This window comes from Pan troglodytes, chromosome 11 (assembly GCF_028858775.2).
Source record: "Pan troglodytes isolate AG18354 chromosome 11, NHGRI_mPanTro3-v2.0_pri, whole genome shotgun sequence".
NCBI classification, from domain to species: Eukaryota; Metazoa; Chordata; class Mammalia; order Primates; family Hominidae; genus Pan; species Pan troglodytes.
Genome location: NC_072409.2, coordinates 25170372 through 25180943, shown reverse-complemented (window position 1 = coordinate 25180943; position 10572 = coordinate 25170372). Strand labels below are relative to the sequence as shown.

The 10572-nt window shown below is 43.2% G+C and overlaps 1 protein-coding gene across 4 annotated transcripts; it reads right to left on the bottom strand.

Annotated features, from left to right (window-relative positions):
• Positions 1-2008: 2008 nt before the first annotated feature.
• On the bottom strand, positions 2009-10533 carry CDC26 (cell division cycle 26). Of its 4 annotated transcripts, none has more exons than XM_003312239.5 (4): positions 10395-10533; positions 8340-8449; positions 7436-7557; positions 2009-2440 (listed from the first exon to the last, which is right to left on the bottom strand). In XM_003312239.5, exons 3-4 carry the CDS (start codon positions 7514-7516, stop codon positions 2264-2266), a joined length of 258 nt encoding a protein of 85 aa, XP_003312287.1. In that variant the 5' UTR covers positions 7517-7557; positions 8340-8449; positions 10395-10533; the 3' UTR covers positions 2009-2263. The 4 variants fall into 4 exon arrangements, with proteins under 4 accessions (XP_003312287.1, XP_063644475.1, XP_063644476.1 ...); XM_063788405.1 differs by having other exon boundaries at positions 10391-10516; XM_063788406.1 differs by having other exon boundaries at positions 9573-10396.
• Positions 10534-10572: the final 39 nt, after the last annotated feature.

Sequence of the window (10572 nt, the reverse complement as noted above, 5' to 3'; positions counted from 1 at the left end):
GTCTTCATGAAGCCACAAGTATTTCAGTATACTGAGGATTCCTCAGTTTAAAAGCCAGCTTTTGTCACATCATAATCCCTTCCCTGTTTCTGCTGTTAGGCAAGAGGCTCTGAGCTGGGCCTATAGGAAGTTCACCGCCAAACCTTGAGATGCACAGTGACCCTGCCAGTCCCTTTGGTAATGCCAAAATGCTGACGTTACTTGCTCTTCCCACTGGCCCCCAGTGGGTATCTTGCCATCACCACCATTCCTAGTCTCTTCCTTAGTGTAGTGTCATGAACATGGACTTAGAGGAGTCAATGAGTTTGGATTCTGGTTCCATCACCTACTAGCAGTATGACCTTAGGAAGTTAGTCTAATGATCCCTAAGCCTTAGTTTTCTTATTTAGAGATGGAGTCTCACTCCGTCACCTAGGCTGGAGTGCAGTGGTACAGTCTCGGCTCACTGCCACCTCCATCTCCTGGGTTCAAGTGATTCTCCTGCCTCAGCCTCCCAAGTAGCTGGGGCTACAGGCACACACCATCGTGTCTGGCTAATTTTTGTATTTTTAGTAGAGACGAGTTTTTGCCATGTTGGCCAGGCTAGTCTTGAACTCCTGAGCTCAAGTGATCCGCCCGCCTCGGCCTCCCAAAGTGCTGGGATTGGGAAAGGTGTGAGCCACTGTGCCCGGCCATAATACCTGTTTGAATTAGGCACCTAGCACAAAATAGGCATTCGAGCCTTAGTATATTTTTTTATTATCTACAATTGTTGTTACTCCAGCTTTCAGGAGAATGAAAAGTAACACTCTTCTTGATAAGGTTAATAGGTTAGTATTTTTCTTTTTTTGTTGTTGTTTTTGTTTTTGAGACGGAGTTTTGCCCTTGTTGCCCAGACTCGAGTGCAATGGTGCAATCTCAGCTCACTGCAACCTCTGCCTCCTGGGTTCAAGCACCTCCACCTCAGCCTCCCGAGTAGCTAGGATTGCAGGCATGCGCCACCACGCCCGGCTAATTTTGTATTTTTAGTAGAGACAGGGTTTCTCCATGTTGGTCAGGCTGGTCTCAAACTCTGGACCTCAGGTTATCTGCCCACCTCGGCCTCCCAAAGTGCTGGGATTACAGGCATGAGCCACCATGCCCGGCTCTTCTTTTTTTTTTTTTTTTAATTTTATAGAGTCAGGGTTTCTCTGTGTTGCCCAGGCTGGTCTAACTCCTGGACTCAAGCAATCCTCCTGCCTCAGCCTCCCGAAGTGCTGGGATTACAGGCATGAGCCACCACACCTGTCCCTCTCCCACTCGTATTACTCAGACTTAAACTACCCCCAAAAGGCTAAAGTCCTGCTGAGTCTCCGTAGAACTGATGATTCAAGAGGCTCTTATGATCACAGCTGGTGATTCCCTGTGTTGAATTAGTGAAAACAGGCCAGGCACAGTAATCCCAGCACTTTGAGAGGACTGCTTAATGTCAGGAGCTCGAGCCCAGCTTGGGCAACACAGATGCCTGTCTCTACATAAAACAATAAAAATTTTTTAAAAAAAATTTTTTTTAATGCCCAAAACAATAGGGCATGATTCAAAATTATCCTCTGAGCTGCCTCTCTGGTTCTTTCTGGGAAAAACACTTAGGCAAGTTGAGAAAGGAAGGAAAGTTGGAATAATGGCAAAACTGTTAGAAGCATTCCTCTTACTTTCCTCCATTGCCTGTCCTCCCAACATTATACCCAAACTAGTTACAAAGCCATTCTGTAAAGAGATCGGGTACCTACAATTTCTTCAGATTTACACAATATCCACTAGAATTTAATTTCTACAAGGGCAGGGATCTTTGTTGAGTGGCACATGGTAGACACTCAATAAATAACTTGTTGAATAGATGGGTTAAGTCAAAGTGGCAGGGATCAACTAGAGTGTCCTGTGCTTAGGGTCTTTTAATAAAGATGGAAAGAATGATGTTAATCTTGTAGCAATTATCTTTTAAAGTCTGGGAATTAACAGTACTGTTATACTTCATTAAGGATGCCTCACATTTTTCCAAAAATATATTTATTTTTAAAAACAGAAAATCAGATCAGTTTTATAGAGTCAAATTTTCAAGAGACAAACCAGAGTTTGGATTCCAGCTTAGAGTGCAAGTGAAGCATCAGTAATCTCATGCAGAAGATTTGTCTCTGCAGGAGGTACATTCTGCTTGACTGCAAGCACTCAATTCTCTAAATCTGGTTTGTACTTCTGCCATCATTTTATTCCATTCCAGCGCTCTGGCATGCAAGATAATCCATCTCTAAAATTCAAGACTTCCAAATTGAGATGAACGATTATTGGGCTTGGGTTGGGGTTTATAACCAATCCGATCATTGATCATTTGTTCCCGGCTCTTGGGATCACTGCTAAGCCCAATGGCTCCTTCTCCATCACTGCCTCCTACAACTTCCACATCTTCCTTCTGTTTCTTACGGGTCTGAAAGTATAAAAGTTTTAGGATTAAGGCAACATTCTTTCAATTAGCAAATGTTTATTTAGAACACCTACCATGTACTAGGCATGGGCTAAATGATAGAGTTAGGGTGTAAAGAACAATAAACTGAAATCCTAGGTTTGGAGTACTTAGGGGCACAATGAGGATATGGTGTTAAAAGTTGTAACCCCTGATCACTTGAGGTCAGGAGTTCGAGACTAGCCTGGCAAACATGGTGAAACCCTATCTCTACTAAAAATACAAAAATTTGGCGGGGCATGGTGGCTCACATCTGTAATCCCAGCCCTTTGGGAGGCTGAGGCGAGCGGATCACGAGGTCAGGAGATCGAGACCATCCTAGCCAACATGGTGAAACTCCATCTCTACTAAAAATACAAAAATTAGCTGGGCATGGTGGCGCATGCCTGTAATCCCAGCTACTTGGGAGGCTGAGGCAGGAGAATCGCTTGAACCAGGAAGTCGGAGGTTGCAGAGAGCCGAGATGGTGCCACTGCACTCCAGCCTGGCGACACAGCGAGACTCTGTCTTAAAAAAAAACAAACAAAAGATGTAACCCCTACCCTCCAGGATGTCACAGTCTAATAGGGAAACAGGCAAACAGACGATTATAGGGTGATCAGGGCTATGACCTATGACAGAGAGAAGTCTACACTGCCAAAGAGACAAGAGGTAAGGAGTTGGGGTGTGGTGGTACAACAGGAAGCTACAATTGGAAAGCTGTAAGAGCAGACAAGTGAGAGCAAAGGGCATTTCAACAAATTTATTATTCTAGAGAATAGACAGAAAAATAAATTGGGTAAAGAAATAACCACCAAAAATCTATAGCCTGACTGATCCCATGAGATTAAAAGTAACTCAAGAAGGTTTTATGCTATCTTATCAAAAGGTCTGGGTTTTGTGGCTTCATTTTGTTTTCAGATAAAAGGTTTGGCTCCTAAGTCACATGTGACTGCAGAATCCAGAAAGTATGTCTTAGTTTGATCATTTTCAAAAAGAGACACTTATCCCATAACAGCCACTACCTGACTGTAAGGATAACAGATGATAACTTTCTCTAAGAGAGTGAAATGATGTTTTATCCAAAGTTACCTAATAGAAGAATGGCTCAGCTACTCAAATCACTGGAATTACCACCATTCTTCACCACTTGCTGCTGAACTGTGGGCATTTAAATGCCAAGCATCAGGCTGACCGCAGTGGCTCATGCCTGTAAATCCCAGTGCTTTGGGAGGCCAAGGCAGGAGGACTGCTTGAGCCCAGGAGTGTGACACTAGCCTGGGCAACATAGTGACACTCCATCTGTCTCCACAATGTTTTTTTTTTCTTTAGACTGAGTCTCTGTCTGTTGCCAGGCTGGAGTGTAGTGGCGCCATCTTGGCTCACTGCCACCTCCGCCTCCTGGGTTCAAGCGATTCTCCTGCCTCAGCCTCTCAAGTAGTTGGGACTACAGGCGCATGCCAGCACACCTGGCTAATTTTTGCACTTTTAGTAGAGACAGGGTTTCAACATGTTAGCTAGGATGGTCTCAATCTCTTGACCTCGTGATCCGCCTGCCTCGGCCTCTCAAGGTGCTGGGGTTTACAGGCATGAGCCACCGCACCCGGCCCACAAAAAAATTTAAAAATTAGCCAGGCATGGTGGCGCATGCCTGTATTCCCAGTTATTCAGGGGGCCTGATGTGGTAGGATCACCTGAGCCTGGCAGGTCAAGGCTGCAGTGAGCTGTGATCATGCCACTGTACTCCAGCCAGGGCGACAGAGCAAGACCCTGTCTCAAAAATAAAAATAAAAAAAAAATAAATGCCAACACTCACAAAGTATTACAGGGAATAAAATAAGGTATTGCCTTTTATGTGGCAAATGACCTTCCTGATTACTAGTAAGTGATGTTAGAAAGTTCTACCTAAATACCTTTGTGAAAACAAGTTCGAAAAGGCAAACAACTCTATCATTCTGTGAATATCCAAATGGAATGAAATCACTTAAAAGGCTTCCCACTTTGAGCAACTGCTGTTTCAGAAGCTAGAGTCACAGTAGTATAATCAAACTCATGTTGGTAATAAATGAAACAGGCCAGTTTTCTACTGGTTTCACTTTAGTTTAGGGCATGACTGTCCCTGCTTCCTAAGTTACTCTAAAACAAGGTAAAACCCACTAGATAACTGTCTTTAGTGGAAAGACTAACTCAATAGTGAGCTGACTGTAGAGTCAAAGTTCAGCATGCTAGCATTTTATGAGATTCGTTACAACTGAAGTTTAAGCCATACTTTAAAGCTCATCCTTAATAATATAAGAGTTTTTAGAAAGCAAAAATTACGATACTTAGAGAACACTAAAGTCTCTTGGGATGAAGCAGGGGGAAAGAAATCTAAGTTATTAGTCTTAATATGAAGCATATACAATACATAATAAAGCTGTTGGTGAATATATGCAAAACGTACTGTCCTCTGCCATATAGTATAAGATACCTGCTAGGACAGCAAATGAAAATAGACTTGCATTGAGCCCTCCTTTGGACCTGGTATTGCAGGGAACAGATGCAGAGAGAAATATACTAATCCCTGACTTCAAGGAGCTTATGGCCCAGTGAGGGAAAACAAAAGCAAACAGACAATTACAACAGAGAGTGACCGTGCCTATGAGAGAGGTTAGCACAGGAGGATATAAGGTTGAGCCTAACCCAGCTGGGGGCTGGAAGGAGTAAGAGTTAGCCTGGCAAAGAAAAAGAAAGGGCTTTTCTGGCAAAGGGAACACTGTGTATAGGCACTGAGATTAAAGATAACCCAGCAGTGAAAGTGGAGAGATAAGCAAGGACCAGCTCACAAAGGAGCTCATATGCCATGCTAGGGAATTTGGAATTTATTCTGTAGACCACTGAAGAATTTAAGTCTTATTAATGGACATCTAATACCATGTAGCAAGGCCACAGTTAAAAATACATATGGGGCCCCTACTATGAACTAGATGGTAAGAACTCAATGGTGAAGCAAACAGACATGATTTCTGCAATCAACGTTCCTAATGTAAATGATTTTACAATAAAAAAATTGTAAATTATAATAAATGCTATGAAAAAAATATGGTGCTTTGTGAGAGCCTACAGAGATGGAGGCAGCATGGACGGGAATGACACATGTAACTTGGATATGGTCAAAAGTGGCCTCTTAAATTGAAGAGTTGACATTTAAATGAAGACTGGAAGAAAGGGAGCACTCCAGGCAGGGGGAAATAATATGTGGAAAGTCCATGGAATTGATAAATAGATTGGCATGTTCAAGGAAATGAAAGAGAGCCAATGTGGCTAGGGTATAGAGAGCAAGGCAAAGAATGGCACAAAATGAATCTGGAGAGGCACTAGAACATACAAAATCTTGTAGGCCATGGTGAAGAATTCAGATTTTGTTATAAGTGCAGGAAACTACTGAGGAGTTTTAAACGGGAATGACAGGATTTGAAAATTTTTGAAGATCATTCTTGATACTGGATGCAGAATGCACTGAAAGAGACAAAAATGGAAGTAGAAGACCAGTTAGGATGCCACTACAATTATACAGGGAAAGACGGTTATTTAGCACAGGACTGTAACAGTGGAGATGAAAAGGTATGGGTGGATTCCAGACATATTCTGAAGGTAGAATCAAAGGGTTTACAGACAGATCGAATATAAAGCGTAAGAGAAAGGGAGGACTCAGGAATGACTGCTAGGTTTCTGGCCTGAGGAACTGAATCAATACTGAGATGGGAAACACTGGGGAAGAATGGAAGGGACGACTGGTTCAAGGGAGAAATCAAGAGTTTTTCTCTCTTCTTTTTTTAACATGTTAAGTGTAGTAGGCTGAAAAATGGCCCCCAAAGCTAGCAGGTCCTAATCCTGGAACCTATAAATGCCTTATATGGGAAAAGGGCCTTTGCAGGTGACTAAATTAAGGATCTTGAGATGGGGGGATTATCCTGGGTTAGTCAGGTGGGCCCTAAACACAATCACACATATCATAAGAAGGAGGCAGAGGAAGTTTTCACAGACAGAAGACAATATGACTCTGGAGGCAGAGACTGGAGTGACACAGTCATGAGTCAAGGAATGCCAGCAGCCACCAGAAGCTAGAAGAGCCAAGGAATGGATTCTTCCCTAGATCCTCCATAGGGAATGTGGCCCTCCTGACACCTCAATTTCAGCCCAGCAATACTAATTTTTGGCCTATAAAACTGTGAAATAATAAATTTCTGTTGTCTTAAGCCATGAAGTTTGTTGTACTTTGTTACAGCAGCCACAGGAGACATACATGAAGTTTGAGATGCCTGTAAAGCATCCAAACAGAGATTTCAAATAAGCTGTTGGTTTAAGAGTCTGCAGTTCAGAAGTTAAAGTTATTGTGTATGTATGTGTGTGTATACACATATTTATGTATGACAGAGAGTCTCACTATTGCCCAGTGTGGAGTACAGTGGAGCCATCATAGCACACTGTAACCTCAAACTCCTGGGCTCAAGCAATCCTCCCGCCTCCGCCTCCTGAGTAGCTCAGGCATGCGCCACCCTGCCCAACAAAGAGACAAGGTCTCACTATGTTGCCCAGGCTGGTCTCAAACTCCTGGCCAGAAAATGCTGGCATTACAGATGTAAGCCACTGTGCCCACACAAGAATTATTATCTTAAATATTCCTTAAGCTTTGAAAGTTGTATTCATGGCTGGGTGCAGTGGCTCACGCGTGTAATCCCAGCACTTTGGGAGGCTGAGGTGGATGGATCACTTGAGGTCAGGAGTTGAGACTAGCCTGGCCCCAACATGGCAAAACCCCGTCTCTACTAAAAATAAAAAAATGAGCCGGGCGTGCTGGCATGAACCGGTGGTCCCAGCACGCGGGAGGCTGAGGCAGAGGAGGCAGAGGTTGCAGTGAGCCAAGATCATGCCACTGTACTCCAGCCTGTGTGACAGAGCGAGACTCCATCTCAAAAAAACACAAAGTTGTATTCATACCTCCAGGTCCTTTCGAATGTTCTCAAACTCTTCAATGTCATCAAGCTTTAGCTCTAGGCGTGTTGGTTTCCGTCTCAGCATACTGAAGTCAACACTAAGGGCCAAACCCAGTGAACTATTAGCTGTTAAAAATGAAAGAGAGGAGGAAAATATGAAGGTGATAAAGTCTCAGATACAAAACATAAAATCAATTTGCAAGCATGTATACTAAAGTGAATGGAAATATTAAAAATTTATTTGAATTTACACATAGACTTCTAAAGTCTTTTTTTTTTTTTTTTTTTAAGAGATAGGATCTTGCTCTTTGCCCAGGCTGGAGTGCAGTGGCATGACCTTAGCTCACTACTGCCTCAACTTCCTGGACTCAAGCAATCTTACTGCCTCAGCCTCCAGAGTAGCTGGGACTACAGGCGTACACCGCCATACCTGGCTAATTTTTGTGTTTTTTGTAGAAATGGGATCTCTCTCTGATGCCCAGGCTGGTCTCAAACTCTTGGGCTCAAGTGTTCCTCCCTCCTCATTTTCCCAAAGTGCTGGCATTATAGGCAAGAGCTACTGTACCCAGCCAACTTCTAAAGTCTTTAGGTATGTGATTATTACATTTTTGTTACATTATGGAGATCTACAGCTCTATAAAATCAAAAACTCTTTCTGTAAGAATTTAAAATAGCAAACTACCTATAAGAGAGAAATTCTAGGCAACCATCACTTTAATCTCATGTTCCAGTCACATTCAAAGAACTACTCTAGCTAAAAGAATAAACTATCACAACTTAGTATAGTTAGAGGAAAAAGTGGACAAACCAGTGAATTTAATCTACCCTACATGAGAATTGTCAGAGATTTGTGATCACTCTTGAATGCTAAAATCAGTTTGCTAAATCTCAGGAAAACTCCAACTCACCAATTCACAGGATTATCCTCAGCGTCCAAACAGATCTTAAATGTGTACGTCATTCATTAAACAAACACTTCTTGTGTTCCAGCTACAGAGTTAAAAGGTACAGTCATAATCTGTGGGGAAAACAAAGAGAAAACTGTGATATCGTGTAATGAGAACCCTGATGAAGATACTGGCACTGGCATCACACAGGCACCTAATCCAGTCTGGGCTGAGTGTGGGGTGGACAAGGATGTCAGGCAAGCCTTTCTGGAGAAAATGATGTCTTAGTTGACTTCTGAAGGGCAAGCAGAGAGCAGAGTGCACAAGGAGGCTCAAGTACAGCTTTGGTAACGTAGCCAGACCCTGTGTCTACAAAAAAGTAAAAAAAATAGCTGGGCTGGTAGTGTGTACCTGTAGTCCTAGCTACTCAGGAGGCTGAGGTGGAAGGATCACTTGAGCCCAGGAGTTTCAGGTTGCCACCGTGAGACATGACCTTACCATGAGACCCCAACTCAAAAAAAAAAAAAAAAAAAAAAAGAGGCTCAAGAGAGCATTCCACAGCCTGAAATCCCAAGGTAATACTATGTTAACAAAAACCATTTTGTTTTGTTTTGTTTTTGAGAAAACACAACCCCCCCAACTGAGTTTAATATCTGTTGATGGCATCATTTGTATATTCTCCACAGCATCCCCTAGAGTGTATCTATAAAAACAGTCAGTAAATGTTTGTTGACTAAAAGGTGAGATCATTCTTGAGCACCGTGCTGTTTTTCCATTCCCATTCTTTACATTCTTATTTTAACACAAAAACCCTGTGAAGTTGACAAAATGATTCCTATTTCACACATAAAGAAGTCATCGAAGCAAGCTGTTCAGTTTGGTTAATAATTTTAGCCTCCTATAAAAATTATAAAGGCCAACATGATAAGCATTAAGTGAAAATGATGGAAGTGAAAACTCCTTGAAAGTATGTACAGATACAAATTATTACACGTATCTAGGATGAAACTAAGGACTGTGAAGTATACAAAGGAAGAAATAGTTCCTTCTCCCATGAAGCTTAGGATACTACAGGTGATATTATCAACACAAAACACTGGCACATTACATTTCAAATTCCTTTGTACTAAATCAGGCATTATCTTCTACCAGATTCCAATGCAGACAAATGGTAGAGAAAGCCAAAGTTCCAAAGAGGGAAAGAGAGGGATAGGGATACCTAAAAGGGGGGAAAAAAAAATCTATACATTTTACCTTTTCTGCAAACTGCAAAAAACTGGCCACTAGGGAGCAGTATAGATTAACAGTTAAAAGTGCTGGCTGTAGAGGTTAAAGGGCACAGGTTTTAATCCCACTACACCACCGATCCTGAACAATTCGTTTCATTTCTCACTAGACCTTAGTTCCCTCATCTGTATCCTACTCTGCTGTTGTAGGAAGTCAATAACGTAATACACAGTAAGCTCTTGGAATATTATTTGGCATTTAATAAATGTTCAATAAATAACATCTATTATTGCTGTAATTGTTCTAGGGGGTTGCATGAGGATCTGGCCAGCTAGGGAAACGTCAATATTTTGAGGATCTCCCACCGCCCATGTGGGGATAAAAACCTTATCCTGTTCGTCTCTAATGCCCCAGCATCCAGCAGGGCAGAGAGACGTACAGAGTTACCTGACACCTTCCTATCCATCATCTTACTCTCAATCTGATACAAAGACCAGGCTGAAGACAAATCAACAAAATCAGGCCGAAGCTCCTCCGCCGGGTCTTTATTTGACTTTGGCACTAGCGGGCTCTTCTAGCTTAATCTCTCGCCGCAGCCCAAATCCACCGCCGAGCCATCAAGCTCAGAGGGGGAGCCTGGGAAGACTTCCGGACCATGGAGGAGAACAGTCCTCGTCCCCTAGCTCCAGGCCTGTACCTCGGAGCCCAGGCAAGGGTTTCTATGGTAACATGGTCCTCGGCTCCAAGAAGACGTAAACGCCCCCGTACGCCCTGGGGGCACAGCGGACCCCGGAAGCCCTTGACTCGCTCCAGAGTTCAGCCCCGAGCCGCGCGAGTCGACTCACCTACCTCTTTTCAAGCCGGCCTAGCCCCTTCCCGGAACCTCGGCTCCCCCCCACGAAACTACTGCTAAGCCAACTGGACTACACTTCCCAGACTGCTTGGAGCCTCTCTCTCCGCAGAACCTCGTCTTCCGCGAGCTTTTCCTGGAGGTTCTAGGCGGGATGCCCCTCAATGCCACGACGCC